Source organism: Rhinoderma darwinii, chromosome 6, assembly GCF_050947455.1.
Source record: "Rhinoderma darwinii isolate aRhiDar2 chromosome 6, aRhiDar2.hap1, whole genome shotgun sequence".
NCBI classification, from domain to species: domain Eukaryota; kingdom Metazoa; phylum Chordata; class Amphibia; order Anura; family Rhinodermatidae; genus Rhinoderma; species Rhinoderma darwinii.
The window spans coordinates 97,669,146-97,694,718 of NC_134692.1; the positions used below are offsets into that span (position 1 = coordinate 97,669,146).

Below are 25,573 nucleotides of genomic sequence, written 5' to 3' on the forward strand. Positions count from 1 at the left end.
TTTTACTTACTATTTTGATTGTTGTCATTGGTCTCAAGCGGATCTTCTGCTGCATTCGTATTCGCAATCATATCTTGAGTAACTGAAATAGAGCCATTGTGTGGCTCTGGAATGACACCCAGGAGTTTGCACATAAGGGGGTATATGTTAATGCTATCAAATGGTTCTGCGATGTAATTCTTTTTAAAATCTGGCCCAAAGGCGCGAAATATCATCTTCATGTCCATTTCATTGTTGTCAAATCCATGATCTCCCTTATTAATATACAATATTATTCGCTGAAATAGAGTGAAATAGTTTTACAAGCTCGGTGCAGAAAACACATTACAATTGAGTAGATGATACAATACAAATAATATCTATGAAATAAATGATTTTACATTCTGTCACACGGTGTAGTTTTACACTGAAGACATAACTCAAATAAGTATTTTCAAATGTTCTAGAATAAATAGCTGTCCCCTTAAAGGGGTTGACAACAACCCCTGTCCATATGCCCTATTCCCCACCCTGGACTCTCTCTACTAAACCTAAATGTTCAGTCACTATGTAAGAGCAACAACCACCCTGGCAGAACTGGCCTGTCGATGCATTACATGGTCAGCCTTTCAGGGGAAATGTACAGTCAGATGTAGCCTTTATCTGATATAAAAGTTGGTAGCCAGTGGGACAGAGAAGCCAGACGATCAGCTGTTTGCTAGGCCGGCTTCCATTTAAAAAGGGTTTATCTTAGTGAAACAGTACTTTGTTGTTTATAGTATCTTCTTATTAACATAAGTATATATTCTAATAGATTTTAATTACCTTTATTATAAAAATATAAAAATATGTCTTATGAGGGCAGTAACAAATGCCAGAACACCAGACATTTGTTTTCAACCAAATATGTTTCAGCTATATTCAATGTGATACCAATGATTGGCAATTGCTTAGCTGTAAGTTCCTAGGCTAGGAATCCTAGCTGTAGTGAAATGGTAATGACTGGAAGGACTTATACTGATGAGTAGGCCATTGAAGGAAATGTAATAATTTGCTCATATGGTAAATCCAATAATTGAAATCTTGGGCTAAATATACACTATATGGACAAAAGTATTGGCACACCTAGACATTACACCTACAGTAGCTTTTATGGCATCCCATTTTAAATCCATAGGCATTAATATGGAGTTTGTCCCTCCTTCGCAGCTAAAACAGCTTCAACTCTTCTGGGAAGGCTTTCTACAAATTTTAGAGTGTGTTTGTGGAAATTTTCACCCTTTCATTGAAAAGAGCATTTGTGAGGTTCCGACACTGATGTTTGACGAGACTAGTTTGACTAGTTCATCCCAAAGGTGTATGATCGAGTTGAGGTCAGAGCTCTGTGCGCGCCTTCAGGTTCCTCAATAACGGGAGTAACGGGCACCACAAACTGATATTGGAAGAGTTCCAGTCAACATGTGCAATAGACATGTAAGTAAGGTGTAAAGCACGGACACACGGATAGCAGACTGCACATCTAAATATGAAGGAATTCACTTTATTACCACAATACAAAAAATGCAACCTATAAAGCAAACAGACAAAATATAAAAACAACACTTAAAAATCCACAAATGTGTGCTGAACCCCAGTACTGGCCCCTGGTTAGGCCAGAGGAAGATCACTCATGGGAAAAAGACTGATTATATAGCAACCGATCAGATAGAAAACAATGTTTGAGATAAGCATCCTGGGTTAAAATACCCTTATGTAGAACCCCTTTAACAATGCAAGGTATCAAAGAAATTGTAACAACTGGCAGGTATTTGGACCCGCTGGGTTACTCCGAAATAACGGTGCAGCTGCTGATCAACAGAGACTGTGAGAGTTACTAATGATAAAGTACCTGGTGTAATGACAGGGATTGGGAAACAGACAAGTGAGCCCTAATCTACCCGCCACTCAGTCCCTGCCGACTTGCAACGACCCGCCCTAGGCGACGGAGTACAACTGGGCGACGGTCCCTACACTCAATAGGTGCACGACAGACAACCAGACAAGGGAACACAGAACAAAAGGGAAAGGGGGCAGTTGCCCACGGCAACACCGTGAGCAACAAGAGTAGTAAACGAGCCGAGTCAAACCAGGAGAGTACGAGGTGCCAAACGCAGAGCAGGAGAGTAGTGAACAAGCCGAGTCAAACCAGGAGTGTACGAGGTACAAAACGCAGAGCAGGAGAGTAGTCAGTAAGCCAGAGTCAATACGAAGCAGGGACAAGTAGTTCAAGAAGCTGCAGCAGGGCCAGGAAACCAACAGAGAAGAATCACAAGCAAGGAGGAACAGGAAACGCAGGTATACATAGACAGAGGGCGGGAGCTAGCTCCTTCTGGCGAGGCTGTGATAGGCTCTCCCACTCCTAAGCCTGCCATCCTGAGTGGTGGAAGATGGAGTCAGTCTCACAGACATAGAAGCAGGTGCAGACTGATTACCTACGGGCGTTGATACAGGAGTTGTGCCTGGCAGATCCTTTACACCTGGTAGGTCAGAAGTGGGTATATGCCAGACAGTCAGGGGGAAGCAGGCCTGTGCAGGATAATGAAGTTTGGCTAGGACACCGGACTGTAGTTGTGCAGTCGTCTCGGAAACTGGACTTGGCTAGGACACCGGACTAGAGTAGTGCCGTTGTCTCGGACACTGCACTTGGCTAGGACACTGGACTGGAGTAGTGCAGTCTTCTCGGACACTGGAATTGGCTAGGTTAACAGACACAGATGGTGAAGTAGCCTCAGACACTCAGCTTGGCATGGGCACCGGATACAGATGGTGAAGTCGTCTCAGGCACTTGGTTTTGCATGGGCACTGGACACGGATGGTAAAGTTGTCTTGGTCACTCGGTTTGGCATTTGGCATAGGCACGGGACACTGATGGTGAAGTCGTCTCAGACACTCGGTTTCGCACGGGCACCGGACACAGATGGTGAAGTAGTCTCAGACACTCGACTTAGGCACTAGAACTGGACACAGATACTGGATATGGGAAACGGGATTCAGAATACGGGATAAAGGAAACAGGATGCAACTAAGAAACCATTTGCAAGACACACATAGGAAAGACACAACATTGCTCAGGCACATGAGGAGAGGGCAGGCAAGATTAAATATCCCAGGATATACAGGGATAGGCTAGGGAAACTTTTAGTGGTGCGCACGCTAGCCCTTCAAGGGACCACCAGAGCGCGCGTGCCCGCACCCTATGGAAGTGGGGAGCAGAAAGCAACACACGCTGGCGTCCCCGGGGAGGAGGAGGGAGACGCCACCATAGAGGTGAGAGAAGCCTGGAGAGTTAGGATGATGGTGGTCGGCGGTCGTCAGCATTACACAAATGCATATAAAATGTACTAATAAAGTATACCAAAATACAACCGTGAGAGAGAGGAATGGTGGTGACTATATCACCATGAGGACCAAAATTCCCCATGCCTATCGCCGGCTTCGTGAGGGGTGAGGTCCAAGTAGCAAAAAGCCTGTTTAAATAATGATTCATGTAATGTTCGGTTGCAAAATATTGCTACACAAGTCAGGATTTGTATACAAAAACAGCCCTGTCAAGTTCTTCCACATTAAGTTCACCCAACCATGCCTTTATGGATTTTGCTTGGTGAATTGTGGCACAGTCATGCTGGAACAAAATTGTGCCTTCCCCAAACTGTTCTTACAAAGTTGGAAGCATACAATTGTCCAAAATGTCCTGGTATGCTGAAGCACAAAGATTTCCCTCCACTGGAACTAAGGGGCCTAGGCCAACCACTGAAAAACATAGCATTACTTTTCCTCCACCAAACTTTACAGTTGGCACAATGCAGTCAGGCAGGTAGCATTGTCCTGGCAGTTGCTAAACCCAGACTCGTCCATCAGACTGCCAGATAGAGAAGAGTAATTCAATCCACAGAACATGTTTCCACTGCTCCAGAGTTCAGTGGCACGGGCTTTACTCCACTTCATCCGACGCTTGGTATTGTGCTTGTTGATGTAAGGCGTGAATGCAGCGGCTCGGCCAGGGAAACCCATGCCATAAAGCTCCCAGGGCACAGTTTTAGTGCTGATGTTAATGCCAGAGGAGGTTTGGAACTCGGCAGGTATTGAGTCAGCAAAGTGTTGGTGACTTTTATGCACTATGTGCCTCAGCACTCACTTCAAGCCTGTTGCTGTGGTTCCTAATTGCTTCCACTTTGCAATAATACCACTCACAGTTGATCGTGGAATATATAGGAGGGAAGACATTTTATGGACTGACTTGTTGCAATGGTAGCATCCTATTAGGCTGGGTTTTCACTTTGCAATCAACATGCGTTTTGTTCCTCGCTTTGCGTTTTTTGACCGCGACTCGTGAACTTATCCTTATAGTACCACGCTCGAATTCAGTGAGCTCTTTAGAGCAACCCTTTGTTTCACAAATTTTTGCAAAGACTGGTAGACTGCACGGCTAGGTGCATGATTCTATACACCTGTGGCAATGGGACTGAATCAAACACCTAAATTCAATGATTAAGTGGTATGTCCCAATACTTTTGTCCATATGCTGTGTATACAGTGTGTGTGTGTGTATATATATATATATATATATATATATATATACTGTATATATAAAACAAAGGGGACTAACTATTGACGGGGCTGTTTTATAGTAGGATGTTTCTCTATTATTTGTTTTTGTTCTCAAGCGCAGGCTGCTGTTTCTGTTGGACACATATGGTGGCTAAATATTTGAATTAGTTGGCACATCTGATTGTCCATTAGTTTTTGCATATATTTTAAACGTACTGCACAAAGGATGTGTCTGTGCTAAAAAAAAAACAAGACTACCAACAGATACCATCTGTTGCCCATAGACACCCAAATGCACAGGTTTATTGTATAATTTTTTTTACTGGATTGCTATCCGTCGATCATAGACTCCCATGTTAAAAAGTTTCCTTTTTTAATGGATGGTGCAAGATTGTATTGAATTGGTATCATGACGAATTATATAACTTAAAGGTTATGTAAACTACTAAAAGGGATTTTTTGTTTTGTTTTTTAAAAGGTCATTTAGTGTGTTTGGTGCAACTTTATAATTAGTTTTTATATATTTTTTTATCTTAAGCTGAATCCTGTACCGGTCAGGTCCGCGAAACTGACGAGTTCAGTGACAGTACAGTAGGTCCAACGCGTCTCTGACACACATGAGCTACCTGTTATCCATCACATCTAAGTTCATAACTTCAGTACCTGCTGACACTGAACCCGTCGGGTCGGCGGGACTGACGGATTCAGGTCTTAGAGAACTATACAGCTGCTCTGCATGCAGAACACAGAGCAGCTGTATCTCAAAAAGTAAAAATATTTTTTAACTCCTTCCCGCGCATTGATTTTTGATTTTCGTTTTTCACTCGCTGTCTTCGAAGAGCCATAACTATTTTATTTTTCCATCAATAGAGTGGTGTGAGGGCTTACTTTTTGCAGGAGGAGTTTTAGTTCCTATAAGTAGCATTTAAAGTACCATATATTGTACTGGGAAACTGAAAAAAAAATATTTGCGGGCTGAAATTGGAAAAAACTGAGATTCCTCAATAGTTTTTTGGGTTTCGGCCTTCACCATGCGGTAAAAACGTCAACTAAACCTTATTCCGTGACTCAATACGATTACGGTGATACCAAATTGATATAGGTTTTTTAATATTTTACTACTTTTAAAGAAAAAAATCTTTTTGTTAAAAAAAAAATTGATTTGTGTCGCCGCATTCTGATAGACATAACTTTTTTATTTTTTCATCGATTGAGCAGTGCGACAGCAAATTTTTTTTGCGGGACGAGCTCTAGTTATACATTCCCCACACTATAACGTACCAGACACTTTGTTTTGCGGGAAGGGGTTAATAAAAATGTATTATAAAGATTCACCAAACACACTAATTGACATTTTTATTTAAAAAAAAAATCCACCTGTATATGTCACCTAGACAGAAACCAAGAAATGTTAGAGTAGAATTAACAGATGTTCATAATTTTAGAGTAATTTACAATTTAGCTATAGAGCTACACTTACTGAAGGAAATTGGTTTAAAATTGGATAGAACTGATTATAAAATTTTATTACATGATTTACAAAAAATAATTGCAACATTTACCAAATAGCAATGAATTGCAATAAAAGTCTTTAGTGAGTTAATTTTCTTTCTAGAGAATCAGCTATCAGAGTTTTGCTGACCGCTGAACTAGAACTCCACATATAATTTTTAACGGAACAAGTTATATTGAATATATTTGTTAATTGGAAAATTGTTGCCCTGTTTACACAGGGCAATGATCAGGAATAAGCGTGTAAGGGGGTTGCTTTCATTTCAATAGTGTTGCTCAATAGTTCATTCATGCTGTATTTTTTTGTATATGTTTTCGCCCCGGTGTGTGTTCCTGTCCAATTCTCTTCTTATTGTCTATCTGCATCTGTATGTTCCCCATGTTTGTTTGGCCCAGGCTGTCCTCCCCTCCCTCTTTTGTCTGTTCTCCTTGTTACCATTGGTGGAACTACTGCCACAGCATCCAATAGGACAGTGTACTGGTAGCTAAGAAGGAGAGGAGAGCAGGAAAGTGAAGGAAGCTGAGGGAGAGGACAGGGCCATTTGACAGTTGGTGAAGCGCCATCACAGTAGAGAGGAGAAGCTAGAGACTGCAGGAGTCATTTTGCCGGGTGATTAAGACTGGAAGTGGCTGTAAGGGCTTATTCAGACGAATGTATAATACGTCCATGCAACGTGCGTGATTTTCACGCGCCTCGCACGGACCTGTGTTAGTCAATGGGGCAGTTCAGACTGTCCGTGATTTTCACGCAGCGTGTGTCCGCTGCGTAAAACTCACGACATGTCCTATATTTGTGCGTTTTACGTGCATCACACACTCATTGAAGTCAATGGGTGCATGAAAATCACGCGCAGCACATGGAAGCACTTCCGTGTGACGCGTGTGATTCGCGCAACAGCAGTAAAGACTCTGAATGAAAACAGAAAAGCACCACGTTCTTTTCTGTTTACAAACATACAAACAGAGTGTCATAATGATGGCGGTTGCGGAAAAATCACGCAGCCACGCATCATACGCTGCTGACACATGGAGCTGTTATGGACCCTGGGTTCTCACGACGCGGTCAAATTGAGTTTATTTGCCGCCAATTGTGGAAAAATTGCCCCATTTTAACGAGCTTTCGCATAAGCGCGGTGAAATGGCATTGCGCAATTATTGTAAAATAGCGTAAAAAAAAGACACATTTTGACCGTGACATGAGGACCTTGCCTAAATTTTGGCTTGGGGGGGGGGGGGTAGGTCACAGCAGTGGCAGAGATAGAGAGGGGGAGAGAGACGAGCGATTCTCTTCCCTATTCTTACCAAGTGAACTTAGCGCTGATTGGAGGAGCAGCACTTTGCCGGGGCTTCTGTCCTCTGCACCAATCAGAGAGCTGAAGCACCCTGAAAAAGGAGAAAACATTACCTGGCTCCATGCTGCTTATACCTCCAGTGTTGGATCTGATCCTGCATCCTCTCTGCCCTGCCGCCTTTCCTGCTCAGGGAGCTTCTGCTGACTGTTGTAATTTAATATAGCCAACAGAGATAGCAGTCGGGATGGACAGAAGAGAGGGGAGGAATTCAGGAAGAATCCAGGAGACTCAGTCCTGTCCTCTTTTCCACACTTGAAGCGCTCTTTTTTTAAAGTAAGGACTCCCCCTCCATTGCTGTAATGCCTCTACCACTTAACCAGACTGCCTGCATGACATAAGACAGAAAAGGTAAGTGTGTGTGTAGGCCTACAACTCCCAGTGTGGTCTCTCTACTCATGGCTCAAGGGGGCACAGGCTGCACAGGCAGAAAGACCACACTGGGAGTTGTAGTCCAACATTTAGAAAGCTGGGTGACATGTCAACCATTACAGCTCCTACAGCTGTTTAAACAAGCAGTTTCACAATTCTGAACTAGTTACACAGAAATATGTGAGATGCTATGTAACATTTTGTCAGTCAGGCAAGGGCAACTGTAATGTTGGGCATATGTTTTGTCATCCAGCTTTTCTATAAACACATGACTAAGTAATAGCTGAATTACATTTTTAATAACCTGACAGAAGAAGGACTTAGGCTCTCTTCACATTCTGTCAGTGGAGAAGAAAAATAGTGCTACATACAGCACTATTAATCCAGTCAAAAATCCGAAGGACCACATTGTAAGACAATGGGATTCGTTGGGTCCCGGTGGTATACATCGTACAACTGATCAGGAAATACTTTCCGGAAACAGACAGCACAATGCAAGTGGGATAGTAGCCTTACAGTTATTGTTTTGTTTTGTTTTTTGTGTCAAACTCTGCAGAGATGAGTTGTAGCTGGAAGAAGTTGCTATGGTCGTCTGGGCCAGATTGACAAGATGAGGAAAGCAAACAATTCCAATCAGAAAATACATCACCTGTGAGTTTCATTCATTTGTCCAGTCTGCAGTGTGGTGATACTCTGCAAACTGCCTGTGATGACTGTATCCAGTCTCAGTATGGTGGTTATTTTGGTATTCCTGTCATTTTTTATTCAGTAACAGTATGGAGGTATTAATTATAGATGGAAAAATAAAAAAATTATGGCTTTTGGAAAATGGAAAAAATAAAAATTGCTGCTGTGGGAAGAGGTTAGACCTCATGGCCCAGATGACTCAGATCTTGCAGTGTAAATTTAAAGCGTTTTTCCTGGCTTCTCGAAAGCCATGAAAACTTTCAAAGAGTGGAAACTAGAAATTTGGCCATCTAATCACTGTAGGCAGTGACATTTCGTGACATTGCAATGTGACTGTATCCTAGTCATCGCATGGCTAACCTGCAACAGTGGACTGAACAGGAATTTTGATAATAAATGTATTACATAACATTCTTTTTCTATTTATGACAGATTTCTTTTTTGCAGAGTGCAGTAAGCTTAAAGCCATTGTTTTAGGGCAGAATGCGGTTAACCTACAGCACGGATTGTCTGCAATCCGTGCTGCAGACTGCACGTTAGATAGTAGGCAACAGCTTCCCGTTCTGTCTCCCAGGCTACCTTCTTCAGTGCAGGAGGCAGCTAGATGGGATCCTAGAGTGCTGGCTCCCATCCTGAATGTGCTATAATTATAACTATAATTGATTTTCTTTTATAAATGGAGGTGTAACGTCTATGGCGACGGTCCGTCGTTCTGCCTTAAACCTCGACGGCCGTGGCCATGGACATCTTACCTCTGTGCAGCGTCGTCCTCTAGTGAGGCGCCGGCACTCACTTCCGGACTTCGAGACTGTCTCCGGAGGGCGTGTGCACGGTCTTAAAGGGCCAGTGCGCGCATTTTGCAGGAAGTCTGCAATCTAGCCTAGGATGCCCTGGGCTATAAAAAGGGCTCTGACCTCTTGCTCTTTGCCAGAGCATTGTTTGTTACCCATAGTTTGTCATGCTGATGTTCTCCCAGTGTACCTTGTTCCTGTATCCCGTATCCTGTTTCCGTGCTACCCAGTTCTAGTGCCGTGCTGTGCTGTTGCCGTGCTGTTCTTCAGTCTCGCTTGATTTTCTACGCCTCACCTGACGTCTTCCCGCCGCCTGGTCCAGGACGTGCCTGCCCCGCTACTGTCTACGATTGCCTCAGGTATCCTCGCTGAAATATTGAACTCTGTACTTACCTGTTTGGCCAGCTGCCGCCCCGCTACGCGGTACGACCCAGTGGGTCCACACCCCGCCTCGTGACAGAAGGTACACATTAAGCGTAATAGTATCTTTATTTGTGTAGCTATAGTCATATTCTGAGGTTAGTCATAAATATTTCTTAGTCTTAGTGCAAATCTGAGCAAATGTATGTCTAGTGTTTTTTAAATGTAAAATTCTATATCTATTGCTAACAGGTGCTTAAAATCAGACATACAGCTAAGCAAACACCATAGCCAAAAATTATTATAAAGTGAGATGATAAGTGTATAAACATGAAATAAACGCATCTGTAATAATACTTACTCCATTTACACTGTAGCCAAGATCTCCATAAAGCAAAATTGGCAAAATCCTTTCATGTTTGGAATAATGAAGACGTTCAGGAAATTGCTGCTTCTTATAAACTTTTAAATGAGGGTGTGCATCTTTAAGAGCCTGATATAATTCTTCTTCCTTGCCTTCTTTTGGTACAATCATTCCAAAACCACCATAGTCCAGAATGTCAAACTTAACTATGTCTCTGAAGTTAATGTAATTTGAAAGCTGAATTTCTTGTACTGCCGGATCTTTTTTTACTGTGGTCATGCCATGATCAGATGTAATAATCACATTCAATTTATCTTTTAGCTTGTTCTTTTCAATTGCTTCTAAAAGATATCCAATTGTTCTATCTATTTGTTTAATAATTGTTTTTCTCTGTTCAGTTTCTGGACCATATAGGTGTCCAGTTTTATCAGGTTCTCCATAGTAGAGGGTTACAAAGTCCAAACCATCTTCATTGAACCATTTCATGACAATATCTATGTTGTCTCTCCACTCATTCTCATCACTGTCAGGGTGGTCAGGTGTCTCTGCTAGTGCTTTAAGGACTGTTTTACTACTGTAGTTAGCATTTCCTCCTGGGTAGTGAAAAGAACCAGCCTTTAAGCCCTGAAAAGATTAAAAATATTGAGTAAAATTGAGCACTCCTCTTTCTCTCAGCCTTTCATTTTGTGTCCTCTTATCCTTTGTCTATCTAACTATTTACAAAAGTAACATATTTTGTTTCTTTACTATACATTTAAATGATCTTATTCTAAATTTTAAAAGACAACCCAAAGATGCACATGGTTGTATAATGGCTTAGATGCAACCAAGCTTATATAAATGTATAGAATCCTTTTATGAATGTTCACCACCTGGGGTCAGGAGGGATTTTTTTCCCCCTTTTAGGGCAGATTGGCTCGTGCATTATGGGGTATTTTGCCTTCCTCTGGTTTAGTTGGAGAGAAACTAAACTCTAAGTTTTACCCCTTTCTTCCTTTCATCCACATCTTCTCCCCTCCTTGGTTGAACATTATGTACAAATGTATTTTTTTCAACCGTACTATGTAACTGCACTTCAACCATCATAAATTGCTATGGGCAGGGGCGTCGCTAGCACCAGACCTTCTGGGACCCAAGCCCCGGATCTTTGGCCCGGTGCCCCGATACCCCAGCAATTGCCACATCCGGGTCGTAGTGGTTGCAATTGTGACTGGTTCGCAGCGGTCACAATTGTGACCGGGCCGCGGCCACCCGCAACGCATCTGTAAAAGTTACTACAGCAACTGGGGCCTATGTAAAAAAAAACACAGGTCCCTGTTACTATAAATTGATCGTTTTTTACTGCTCAGTTGTGGATGTAAAGTCTGACGTGTCCATCAAGGGTTTGACCTTCCCCTAGCTAGTATGCAGAGAGAACGATCCAAATTTCCACTGGTGTGTGTATATTGCTGGTACTCGTGGTTCCACACAGAAATGTAACTGCAGAAATGCAACTGCTTGCTGTGTATATCCTCATATCCTCATACTTGATGTTCTAAATCTCCAGCAAGGGAGAAAAAGGAGATAATGCACTACCTTTGGGAAACTACAAATTCCATGAGTTTATTCCATACTTACAAAAACAGGCATAGATAAAAGCATAAGATAAGCTCTTGTAACACTCCAAATAATGCAACCCGACCCTGGGTTTCACCCTTCCGGCTTCCTCTGGAGCATCTGGGGGAATGTCAAACCCTTGATGGACACTTCAGACTTTACATCCACAACTGTCTGAGCGGTAAAAAAAACTCAATTTGTCTGTTTTTTGTGGTGTTGAGGATTTCACCTCTTTTTTACCTGCTCCGGTTGTTCATCTCCTTGATGAGATATTTCAGTGAGTAGAGAGCTGAGTTGTATATTTGGTTTTCCCTGTTACTATAGTAAGGACACATAATTACCCATTATCCTTCCCGAGCGCAGTGGAAGTCCTGATGTCTTCTCACATCATGACGTTACGATGCTGTGCGCCTCGGATGACGTCACAACGCTAGAGGGTGTCGGGACATCCGCTGCACCCGGAGCCCAAGAGGAGGGTAAGTGTAACGTTACGGTCTGCTGGGGTACTGTATCCAAGCCTGCCTTGTGGTAGGCTTAGATACAGGTTATAACAGACAGTATCACACATGGACCCTGTATCTAAGCCTACCACATGCTATGCTTATATACAGGGCCCCAGCAGTATAAGATTACTGTCAGTATACAGTATAATATTACTGTCTGCTGGGGTCCTGTATCTAAGCCTACCTTGTGGTATTCTTAGATACAGGGTCTAATAGACTGTGTCACACATGGACCCTGTTTCTAAGCCTACCACACAGTATTCTTAGATACATGGCCCATGTTTGATCCTGTCTGATGGGCCCTGTATCTAAGCTTACCACATAGTAGGTTTAGATACAGGGCCCCAGCATACCATAATCTTATACAGTATAAGATTACGGTCTGCTGGGGCGCTGTATCTAAACCTCCATTGTGGTAGGCTTAGATACATGGTCTAACAGGCCGTAACACACATGGGCCCTGTATCTAAAGCCTACCACATGTGTTACTAATGTTTTTTTTCTTTTGTGTGTTTGAGGTTTTTTTTACAGGTTCGGTCGTTGGACTACATCGGATTCGAGGACTACTTCAATGACGGCTTTTTTTTATTTTTAATAAAATAGTAAATGAGGGACGTGTGTTTTTTTTATTTCAATAAAATATTTTATCTATGTCTTTGTATTTTCTTTTAAACTTTATTACTACCGCCTAAGTAATGGCCACTGGCTGATTGACCGCGTCCATTACTAAAGCGGAGTTTAGTGTTAGCCGGTGTAGAGGCTAACACTAACCCCCCTTATTACCCCGGTACCCACCTCTACCAGGGGTACTGGGGAGAGCCGGTTACGATCCAGTACCTGACCATCTGTAGTGATGGTCGGGTACTGGGGCGGCCGCAGGCTGGTATTATCAGTCTGGGAAAGGCCAAAAACAGTGGCCCTTCCCACCCTGGTAATGCTAGCCTGCTGCTGCTATGTTGTACCTAGCTCGTTATGATAATTGGGGGGGGACTCACACCTTTTTTTTTTTTTCATGAAATTTTTTTAATGCATAATTGGAAAAAAAGACATGGCCACGCATGTGTTTTTCTCGCACTTGCAAGCACTTTTTTTTTTTCAATGTAATTGATGCGTGAAACACAGACAGTACACGGATGTCGTCCGTGTGCTGTCCGTGGTTTTCACACACCCATTGACTTCAATGGGTTGCTAGGTGTGTGAAAACGCACTAATATAGGACATGCAGTTGTAAAGGATCTGCCAGACACAGCTTCTGTGTCGGCGCCCGTGGTTAATCAGTCTGCATCTGTTCCTAGGTCTGATAGAGTGACTCGATCTGCTACCACTCTGGCTGGTAGGCTGAGGAGTGGGAGAACCTATCACAGCCTGGCCAGACGGTTCTAGCTCCCGCCCTTGGTCTATTTATACCTTCATTTGCTGCTTGTCCTTTGCCTGTGATTCTCTTATTTTCCTAGCTCTGCTGTTCCTGCTATTACCATTGACCTCTGCTTCATATTGACCCTGCTTGACTGACTATACTCCTGTTCTGCTTTTGCTACCACGTACACTCCTGGTTTGACTCGGCTCGTTCACTACTCTGTTGCTCACGGTGTTGCCGTGGGCAACTGCCCCTTTTCTCTTGTTTCTGTGTTCCCTTGTCTTGTGTTGTCTGGCGTGCACATAGTGAGTTTAGGGACTGTCGCCCAGTTGTAAGTATGTAATTATTGTGGCATGCTCCAGCGCATGCCATAGTATGGAGGTAGTCTAAATTGGAAGTAATGCTTCTAGTAGAGAATTTTTACAGACGCACCATTTAGCGGCACACAGAGTGCTAAGGCTGGGTTCACACGACCTATTTTCAGACGTAAACGAGGCGTATTATGCCTCGTTTTACATCTGAAAATAGGGCTCCAATACGTTGGCAAACATCTGCCCATTCATTTGAATGGGTTTGCCGACGTACTGTGCAGACGACCTGTCATTTACGCGTCGTCGTTTGACAGATGTCAAACTACGACGCGTAAAATGACTGCCTCGACAAAGAAGTGCAGGACACTTTTTTGCAACGTAATTTGAGCCGTTCTTCATTGAAGTCAATGAAGAGCAGCTCAAGATTTACGAGCGTCAAAGACGCCTCTCATAATGCGAGGAGGAGCTTTTACGTCTGAAACGAGGCAGCTGTTTTCTCCTGAAAACAGTCTGTCTTTTCAGACATAAAAGCCACTTCTCGTGTGCACATACCCTTATAGGTCTGTAGTACGTATTACATTTCTAACTATCGTGAACCACAACACCTTTAGATAGATCATTCTACAATTTTTGAAAGCACAGAGCTAAGGTAGAAATAAAAATGGTGTCCATATTTTATATAACCATTGTATATACAGTATTTGTGCATATGTGACACTCTATAGGTAAATCAAAACCAACACATGAAAATGAATATTTCACTGCCCTTTGACCATTTTGCATATCAGAATTTACCTGCAGTCACGTATAGTTTAAACTGTGTGACACAGCAACCAGTACAAATAAGGTAATAAATAAGGCTTAGTGTGTGAAACCTTGCATTCTTGAAGGATTAGTATAAGTAGAAAAGATGGTCATCAGGTGATATCTGTCATGCTACTGATAAAATTAGAAGCCTTGTTTTACAGTTATGTTTTGTAAGATTATTAATGCTAATGTACAACTTCACACTATGTTGAATAGAAGCAAACTTTTTGACACTTAACTAAATCTTTTGCAAAAGAAAAGGTTTATACTAAATAGTGAATAAAGAATATTATGGGTGTCGCAGTGATTTATAGGTTAGCACTCCATACCTCCCAACTTTCAAGTATCGCAAAGAGGGACAACCGATGTAGCGCACGTAGAGTGGCGCGGCAATTTTTTTCCTTTTAAACCACGCCTCCAACCCCGCCCATACACACCCAGTTCAGCCCACATAGTATTATGTTCCCATAGTGCCTCCCCACAGTATAATGCCTCCATAGATCCCCAATTTGTCAAGCACGTCAAGATACCAGGCCACAGATGATTTTGTGCGTAGGCAGTTACGTCAGAATTTATATACCGAAATCATGGCATGCCATGAATAAGGACACAAGACGTGTCAGAAACGCGTAGGCTCCAATTAACCAAGGCAAATTTTTGACCCTTCACCCTCCACTTATCTCTGTACTCTGCTAAGTTACCGAACTATTCTTTCAAGTTCGTTTTAATTTGTTATACCATTAATAAAATTGGAACAGTTGTTCTTTTTACCTACCTCAAGCGCTGGATTTTTGGCTCTGCACTTTCTCATACCGAAATCAGCTAAGGTAGTTACTTAAAAAATTTACTTTTAATAAAATAGGTATATTTAGACTAACAAGACAAACAGGAAACGATAAGAAGTGGGTAAATTATCGTTACAACCTACTGCAAAACTAACCTTCCCACTGACAGTATTAAACAGGTATGAGGCGAAAATAGAGAAATGTATGTCTATTCAATAAATACCAATCCAGTGGATATTAATATTTGCAACAAAATAATATGTTAAATAATATCAATACTGAAAACATGGGCACATGTTACCAGACTTGTATGTAGTCATGGAAAAGCTTGATAATGCCTTCATTGAGAAGGTGAAACGTCGCCTGTTGCAATAGGTGAATAAACACCTCTATTTTGCACTTATGCTGGTGTGCTGCCTCTCTTCGTTTTGGATATGCTCCGGGGAACTTTGCATGACTGTGTCTGGTGGGATCCATGGTCCAGATCCTTGAGCTTCAGCACCCATTATCCCTCTTGCTGTGCAGCTCCTATCTTGCTCTATTTGGACTGCAGACTTGTACGTAGATGCAGCGTGACACCTTCACATGATATCACTAGCATATTGTACCTGAGCACTCTCCTGTACCACAACCTTTGTGGTTTGTCTGCCTCCAGTTAGGAACTGGTGTTAACATGCCCATGTAGAAAGTATGGCCTGTTTTTTTGTTTTTTTTTATGTTAGTATGTCCCATATTTTGGTGAATTGCTTCAATATAGGAACAAAAAGTTCTAGTGTAGGGATTTGCAAGACAGTGAACAAAATATCTACTAATACCCCATGTTTATCATGTATACTTTTTCAGGAGGCAGCCAGGTCTCGTAATGCTGGGGGACGATAGTGTGCCATTCAAGAAATGTAGTTGTCACCGCACCAGAGATGGATATAAAATACTGGGTGCAAGTCTCAACCCAATACAGAGTCCCACAACAGATATCCACGAACAAAATAGAGACGAGGCAGCACTTCCAAAATACAAAGGGATTTATTCACCCACCAGTGCGACGTTTCAGTCCAGTTGGACCTTTCGCAAGCATGTGAACATATTTACAACTGCAGTAAATAAGGACTCATAGAGTCAAAGGTGCTCATAATAAAATTAGTAAAAAATACTTCAAAATAACATTATACATACAATAAAATATGTCATGTCGTGCATGTTAAGAGATACATCTCTCTGTTTACTCAGCACGCATGCGCTTTATGATCTTACTGCTCCCTTTAGTGGTAGATGGCTCTAATTGACATGCGCAGTAGCATCTTTCAGACTCCGAGATTGCGCTGTAGGAAGTTCATTTAAGTAAGTGTATGTAATAATGCTGTTTAAACGTTTTTCACTTATATACACCTGGAGTTAGACAGTTAAACTGTTTGTACACATTATACAGCAGCCTTACATCTATTTTATGCACCTGTGATTCACTTATTCTATGTATCTCTTAACATGCACGACATGACATATTTCATTGTATGTATGATGTTACTTTGAAGTATTTTGTACTAATTTTATTATGAGCACTTTTGTCTCTATGAGTCCTTATATACTGCTGTTGTAAATATGTTCACATGCTTGAGAAAGGTCCAACTGGACTGAAACGTCGCACTGGTGAGTAAATAAATCCCTTTGTATTTTGGTAGTGCTGCCTCGTCTCTAAATGTATTTTACAACAATTTTTTTTAAAAATCCTTTTGATTTTTTTTCCTTTTTTGTATTATGAACCATGGCTTTCTGAGACCTCAGTCAGCTTTATGTGTCTTTTTGGACTTGTGGTTCCACTATATCCTGGCCATTATTGTTTCAACATTGTGGTAAAGTAACTCTGTTTGAGAACCATGCGGTAGCAGTGTTTTTATGCTCTTCAATTATGTATTGATCCCAAACTCTGCATTGTCAGTGTCACAGCTGTGATGTATGTGGACCCACTAGGCTGCTCCACCATAGTGGAGTAGCAGCTGGCCAAACAAAAGTCATAACAGACTTTAGAAATGGAGTACCTGTCTAGAAGTTCTAACAGACACGTGGCGTAGCAGACACTATGGCGTAGCAGACTCCTCGGCACAGATGACACTTGGCGTGGCAGGTGACACTAGGCGTGACAGAAGACCCAGAGGATGAAGTCGACTCCAACACTAAACTTTGCTCAGGAACAAACATAATTACTGGATACGGGACACAGAAAACAGGATACGGGAACACTGGGAACAGGATACAACTAAGGGACCATTAGCTGACGAACATGGGTAGACACAACAATGCTCAGGCAAGGAGGAAGAGGGCAGAGTCCTTTTTATACAGCAGGGAGAGTAGGGATTGGATAGGGAGCTTTTTGTAGGTGCACATGCTTGCTCCCGGCCTTGAAAGGCCAGTGCCCTAGCAGCAGCCGAGGACAGTACAGTGTGCCGGCATCTCAGAGGAGGGAGAAGCCAGCATTAGCTCGTGGGTTTGCGATCGCGGCCGTTGGCGGGTGAGTAATGCCGGCGGTGCGCTACTGCGACCATAAAGGTACCCTCCTTACGCCCCCTCTTCTTAGGTTCAGAGCATGGGAGAAATTTCCTGATGAGAGCCGGAGCATCCACATTCTCTTCAGGCTCTCATGACCTCTCCTCAGGACCAAAACCTTTCCAGTCCACCAGGTAGAAGGCCCTCTCTCCTACCCTCTTGTAATCCAGGATCTCTCTTACTTCAAAGATGTCAAAAGAACCGCAGGGAGCAACTGTAGAACCAGGGGATTTACTGAATCAGTTCAGGACCACAGGAATGAGTTAGACATTTTGAGGGTAGGAGGTAGCCGAAGCTTATCGGACACAGGCCTTATTTCTTGCAATATTTCAATGGGACCCAGGAATCTGGGAGCACATTTTTGGGAAAGAATCTTAAGATGAATGTTTTTGGAAGACAACCAGACCTTGATTCCGGGAGAATACTGAGGAGGAATTTTCCTTTTCCTATCTGCATATCTCTTCATGTGATCAACTGTGTGAAGGATCAAAATTTTAGTTTACTGGCAGATGTGAAGTAAACCTCCAAAGGAAGAATTGGCTGCAGACACTTGAGACATAGCTGACACAGGAAGAGGAACACGTGGATGTTGACTGTACACAATGAAGAATGGAGAAGAAGCAGTAGACTCACTAATATGTGTTACGTCCATGGCCGGGGATCGCCGTTCTAACTCACCCCCTAACGATCCCGGCCATGGACACCTCTCTGCTCGGCGTCCTCCTCCCTCTGGCAGGCGCCGGCACTGTCTTCCGGGTCCTCACGCCGTTCCCCGCAGGGCGCGCGCGCCCGCGCGTGCACGGCCTTAAAGGGCCAGTACGCGTCCAGCTGCCAGTAATCAGTTATTAGCCCAAATGGCTGCTGGACTATAAAAATTAGCTCTGCCCACTGGTTCCTTGCCTGAGCGTTGTTGTATACCCTAGTCTGTCTTGCTAAAGGTCTCCCAGTGTTTTCCAGTTCCCAGTGTTGCCCGTTCCTGCTGCCTGTACCCTGTATCCCGTACTATCGTTACCTGTTGTAAAAGCCAAGTCATGTCTTCCGCCGCATCCGCGGCGTCACCTGCTGTGAAAGCCAAGTCGTGTCTTCCGCCGCATCCACGGCGTCACCTGCTGTGAATGCCAAGTCGTGCCTTCCCGCTGAATCCACGGCGTCACCTGCTGTGAAAGCCAAGTCGTGATCCTGCCACTGTCTACTATTGCGTCAGGTACTCGTTTTGAACTATAGACATTGTTTTGTACCTAGTTGGCCAGCTGCTACCCCGCTACGCGGTACGGCCCAGTGGGTCCACACCCCGCGCCGTGACAGTACGGTCAGGCCATGGACCCCGCTGGCCAAGTCAGGAGTCTGTCATCCTCCCAAGCCATGCAGGCAGACCTGCAGGATCTGCAAGCGCGACAGGATCAACTCATTGTGGCAGTAGACTCCATGGCGCAGCATCTTGGTGCACTAGTTTCTTCCGTCATCGCTCCTAGTGAAACTCCTCCGATCAACCCTCCAGCTACACCTCCTGGCAGCTCCAGTTCGGACTCTCGGTTCTCGCTGCCATTGCCACCACGGTTTCATGGAGATGCAAGTTCGTGCAGGGGGTTCCTGAACCAATGCCAAATCCATTTCACTCTGCACGCCCAAGCATTTCCTTCGGACGGAGCCAGGATTGCCTTTATTGTATCCCTACTCGCCAGCAAGGCCCTGGCGTGGGCGAACCCAATCTGGGAACGACAGGGACCCGTGACCAGAGACTTCCTGGGGTTTGTGCGGTTGTTCCGTTCCGTATTTGAGGAGCCTGGACGAGCCTCATCGGCTGCTACTGCTATTTTTAACCTGCGTCAGGAAGACGTCTCCGTGGGCGAATACACCATCCAGTTCCGGACTCTGGTAGGAGAATTGTCTTGGCATAATGAGGCCTTGGTAGCATCCTTCTGGCATGGCCTATTGCCTGAGATCAAAGACGAACTGGCTGCTCGAGATCTCCCAGCTGCCCTGGATGATCTGATTCAGCTGGCTAGCCGCGTGGACATAAGGCTCAGAGAGAGATCCCAAGAGATTCTTCAGGAGAGACGGCTTCCTAGACTGGCGCCCAACTTCCAGCAACCCCTCTTGCCCTGTTCTTCTGCTGCGTCCGAGGTCCTGATGCAGGTGGATCGGCTTAAACTGTCTGATCAGGAGAAACAGCGCAGGCGCACCTCTGGACTCTGTCTGTATTGCGGCCTCGCTGGCCATGTCGTGCGTCTGTGTCCCCAGAGGCCTAAGAAACCCCAATGTCTGGGATTGGTTGGAGAGACAACCCTGGGCGCTACGGCACTTGATAGAGAATTCTCGTCCAAGCTGTTCATTCCTGTAACCATTGTCGCTGGCGGGAGACCTCATCCAGTCTCTGCCTACCTGGACTCTGGCTCCGCAGCCAATTTCATCTGTCAAGACCTTGTGGATCTCCTTCAGTTGCCCACTGTTTTGCTGGAGAGACCATTGATCGTTGCCTCGGTAGATGGACTGCCTTTGCCTGACCCAGTATTGTCTGTGACCAAGCCGTTGAGACTCCAGGTGGGAGCTCTTCATTCCGAGCTGATCTCTCTGTATGTCCTGTCCAAGGCCGTCAACCCCGTGCTGCTGGGCTTGCCTTGGCTCCGTCTTCACGCCCCAGTCCTGAATTGGAACTCTGGAGAGGTTCTTCAGTGGGGTCCCAAGTGTCTAGACCGCTGTCTGGGTCATGTCCTTCCATCCCAGCCTTCTTCGCCTCAGTCATTGTCTGGGCTACCTCCTTGTTACTCTCAGGTCGCTGATGTCTTCGACAAAAAGGAGGCAGAGATATTGCCACCACATCGAGAATACGACTGTCCTATCGACTTGATTCCTGACTCTTCTCCTCCTCGCGGTAGAGTATACCCTCTTTCCTTGCCAGAGACCCAGTCTATGTCGGCCTACATTAAAGAGAATCTAGAGAGGGGCTTCATACGAAAGTCTTCATCCCCGGCCGGAGCCGGGTTTTTCTTTGTCAAAAAGAAGGATGGATCCCTTCGACCCTGTATTGACTACCGGGGTCTCAATCAGATCACGGTGAAGAACAGGTACCCCTTGCCGTTGATTTCTGAGCTCTTTGATCGTATACGGGGGGCGAAATTTTTTTCCAAGCTTGACCTGCGGGGGGCCTACAATCTAATCCGGATCCGTCAGGGAGACGAGTGGAAGACTGCCTTTAACACACGTGATGGACACTACGAATATTTGGTCATGCCCTTCGGCCTGTGTAACGCTCCCGCAGTATTTCAAGAATTTGTGAATGACATATTTCGTGACCTCCTCTATGTCTGTGTTGTGGTGTACCTCGATGATATCTTGATTTTTTCCCCAGATCTTGTGACTCATCAGGGCCATGTCCGCCAGGTGTTGCTTAGATTAAGAGAGAATCATCTCTACGCCAAGTTGGAGAAGTGTGTGTTCCAAGAAAAGTCTCTTCCCTTCCTGGGCTACATTATCTCTGATCAGGGTCTCAAGATGGATCCTGAGAAGGTCTGGCTGTCTTCCAGGAATATCCGGCTGAGGGTGCCATCTTGCAAGTTTGCCCCCAGGTTTCTTGGACCCTTCGAGATTCTGCTGCAGATCAATCCTGTGTCGTACAAGCTTCTTCCTCCTACCCTCAAGATCCCTAATTCCTTCCACGTCTCCTTGCTAAAACCCGTGGTTCTAAACCGCTACTCCAGGACTCCTAGTTCCGCAGTGGCATCTGGCAGTTCATCCGGAACTTTTGAAGTGAGGGAGATCCTGGCCACCAAGAAAGTAGGAGGCAGGACATTTTCCTTGGTGGATTGGAGGGGATTTGGTCCAGAGGAGAGGTCTTGGGAGCCAGAGGAGAATATCGATGCCCCGGTCCTCGTGAAGAAATTTCTTTCCCGCTCTGGTCCCAAGAGGAGGGGGCGTAAGAGGGGGGATACTGTTACGTCCATGGCCGGGGATCGCCGTTCTAACTCACCCCCTGACGATCCCGGCCATGGACACCTCTCTGCTCGGCGTCCTCCTCCCTCTGGCAGGCGCCGGCACTGTCTTCCGGGTCCTCACGCCGTTCCCCGCAGGGCGTGCGCGCCCGCGCGTGCACGGCCTTAAAGGGCCAGTACTCGTCCAGCTGCCAGTAATCAGTTATTAACCCAAATGGCTGCTGGACTATAAAAATTAGCTCTGCCCACTAGTTCCTTGCCTGAGCGTTGTTGTATACCCTAGTCTGTCTTGCTAAAGGTCTCCCAGTGTTTTCCAGTTCCCAGTGTTGCCCGTTCCTGCTGCCTGTACCCTGTATCCCGTACTATCGTTACCTGCTGTAAAAGCCAAGTCGTGTCTTCCGCCGCATCCGCGGCATCACCTGCTGTGGAAGCCAAGTCGTGTCTTCCGCCGCATCCGCGGCGTCACCTGCTGTGAAAGCCAAGTCGTGCCTTCCCGCTGAATCCGCGGCGTCACCTGCTGTGAAAGCCAAGTCGTGATCCTGCCACTATCTACTATTGCGTCCGTTTTGAACTATAGACATTGTTTTGTACCTAGTTGGCCAGCTGCTACCCCGCTACGCGGTACGGCCCAGTGGGTCCACACCCCACGCCGTGACAGTATGATTGTTGTAAGAGAATTTGACCCATGGAAGAAGCTGTACCCAATTGTCTTGTTGAGCTGAAAAAATGACGATGGTAATTTTCAAGTACCTGGTTGATCATTTCAACTTGGCTGTTAGACTGTGGGTGATAAGCAGACGGAAAGTCCAATTTCACATCCAAAATTCCACACAGGGCTTCCCAGAACTAGATGTGAATTGTACACCCCGATCTGGCACATTATGGAGGGGGAGGCCATGCAGACGAAAGGTGTGTTGGATAAACAAACTTGCCAGGCGAGGAGCAGAGCTAAGACCAGTTAAAGGGATGAAATGTGCCATCTTTGAGAAGCGGTCCACCACGACCCAGACAGTAATACATCCAGCAGAAGGAGGAAGGTCAGTAACAATGTCCATAGCAATGTGCTGCCAGAGGGTATAAAGAACTGGCAGAGGTAGGAGCAGGCCTTCAGATTTAGAATGGGTAGCCTTGTTTTGGGCACAGTTCATACAGGAAGAAACATAGTACACAACATCTTTGGGTAGCATAGGCAACAAAGTCCCGAGTCTTACAGACACCCGAGAGCCCAGCGATTTTGGAATTATGCCCACAGCAGAGAATTATTTTACTGTCAGCATAACGGAGACAAAACATTTTCCAGGAGGAATGTCCTTGATCTGTAGAGGATTAATAGCAATAATCCTAGAGGAATCAATGATGTGTTGGGGACTTTCTTCAGAGTCATCAGTCTCAAATGACCGGGACAGGGCATCGGCCCAAATGTTTTTGTCAGCAGAGCGAAAGTGAAGAAGGAATCAAAATCTAGCGAAGAACAACGACGATCTTGCTTGACGAGGATTTAGTCACTGTGCGGACAGCAAATATGTAAGATTCTTGTGATCTGTGTAGATGATGAAGGGATGATTAGCCCCCTCCAGCAGGTGTCTCCACTCTTCCAAGTCCAACTTGACAGCGAGCAATTCTCGGTCCCCAATGGAGTAGTTGCGCTCAGCAGGAGAGAAGTGTTTGGAGAAAAATCTGCATGATACTGCGATACTCTTGGTATTCTTTTGAAACAGGAGTGCTCCAGCACGAATGGAATAGGCATCAACCTCCAAGGAAAACTGTCACGCCACGTCAGGATGATGAAGAACAGAGGCAGAAGTGAAGGCGCTCTTGAGGTTGAAGAATGCCAACTCTGCCTCGGAGGTGCAGTCCTTGGCGTTTACTCCCTTCATGGATGATAGAAATTATAAAATCCTTGACCTTGAGGACATGGCCACTCCAATAAAGAATTCACCTTTTCTGGATCCATTTGAAGGCCAAGATCAGAAATAATATACTCCAGGAAAGGCATGGATTTTTTTCAAATGCGCACTTCTCGAGTTTCGCAAACAAGCTATTCTCCCTTAATCGCAACAAAACTTGGCGTACATGCTTCCGATGTGTCGTCTGATCAGGTGAGGGGATCAAGATGTCGTCCAGATACACCACCACACTGACACACAGTAGATCACAGAAGATGTCATTTAAAATTCTTGGAATACAGCTGGAGTTTTTCACAGTCCAAATATATACTCGTAATGACCGTCTCTAATGTTAAATGCGTAGATTCAGATCCAGCTTAGTGAACACCTTGGCTCCACGAGTCCTGTCAAAGAGCTCGGAGATAAGCGGCAAGGGGTACTTGTTCTTGATCGTGATTTGGTTTGGGGCGTGCAGGCAAAGCCATGGCAACCCCAGCAAAAAAGGGTTAACAGCTTTTGTTAAGACGTAGAAGGCTATTGATTCAAAATGGAGGACTCCTATCTGTAGTCTCAGTATTTTAGTGATAGACAGAATAGGGTCAGGCAGGGACTGTCCATCAACTGAAGCGACCGCCAGAGGTTTCTCCAGAGGGACAGTGTCCAAGTTGAGATGGTCTACAGGTACTGCTAGATCAAATTTGCAGCCGCTACAGAATCCCAGTAAGCAGGCACACTATGCAATCCTTCACTGGTGACAATAAACACAGGAATAGACAGTCTGGAAGGGGATTTAGTAGCAGGGGTAGATTTAGTAGCATGGGTAGATTCACCTAGAGTTGTCTCTCCAATCAAGCCTAGGTGCTAGAGACTTACCTGTTTCTGAGGGCATTGGAGCACAAAATGTCCCTTGTGGCCACTGTATAGACACAATCCTGAAGAACGTTTGCGTTGCCGCTCTTGGTCGGACAGTCTGAGTCTGTCTAACAGTGTTGGCTCCTCCAGGGGTACAACAGGAGAAGGCAGAAGAGGTCTTTAAAACTTAGGTGCCAATTGACAAGATCTCCTCTCCCGGCGAACTACACAAGTGTGCTCTTGGATCCTCATATCGATCTGAGTATCAAGGCATCCAAAGTAGAGGGAAGATAGTCCCTGCCAGAAAGTTTCCACTAGAGCTTCGTTATGCCAGTGTACATAAGGTGATGGCGTACTCCCCTACAGTTGATTCTCCTTGATAGAGAGTCAGCAGTGAGGCAGCTGCAGAGGATGTTCGACCCGGTTCCTCGAACACTGTACTGAAAGTCTCTAAAAACAATGGCAAATCAGAGAATTCCCGACCCTCTCGTTCCAAGATGGGGTTCGTCCATGCCAGGGCTTTGCCAGAGAGGAGGGAAATAATAAAAGCGAACTTGGCCTCATCAGAGCGGAATGTAACTTGAAGTGGATTGTACACTGGTTAATGAAACCACTACAGGTCTTGTGAAACCCGTTGTAGTGAGGAGGTGGAGGCAATGAGATTGCAGACCCAAGAGAGGCAGAAGGGATAGCAGGTGGTGGAGCAGCAGTAGCAGCCACAGGAGGAATAGAAGGATGATCCAAACAGTAAATTACAGAGTTTACAGCCTGTAGGAGCTGAACCTGGCATGCCCGGAGGTCATGCATGTCCACTTGCATCAGCTGGATCGCGGTTTTGGATTGACCAGCGGGATCCATGGTCTGAGCGTACTGTCACGGAGCCACTGAGGCAACTGTGTTTATATAGAAAGTGACGTTAAGTGTTATCCAAGACAGGAGTTTCCGGCCAGACGGCTTGCATTGCTCTGGCTGGGGACTCCATAGATGAAGCCTGACATCACTGTACAT

The 25,573-nt window shown here is 44.9% G+C and overlaps 1 protein-coding gene across 1 annotated transcript in view; it reads right to left on the reverse strand.

The window, feature by feature from the left end:
* Nucleotides 1-25,573, reverse strand: part of LOC142656614 (ectonucleotide pyrophosphatase/phosphodiesterase family member 7-like) — an 82,109-nt gene that overhangs the window by 15,407 nt on the left and 41,129 nt on the right. The window contains exons 3-4 of the mRNA XM_075831540.1: nucleotides 9,999-10,625; nucleotides 11-278 (exon numbers count right to left, since the gene is read on the reverse strand). Coding sequence (XP_075687655.1) covers nucleotides 11-278; nucleotides 9,999-10,625 — 895 coding nt within the window. The remainder of the gene's footprint in view (nucleotides 1-10; nucleotides 279-9,998; nucleotides 10,626-25,573) is intronic.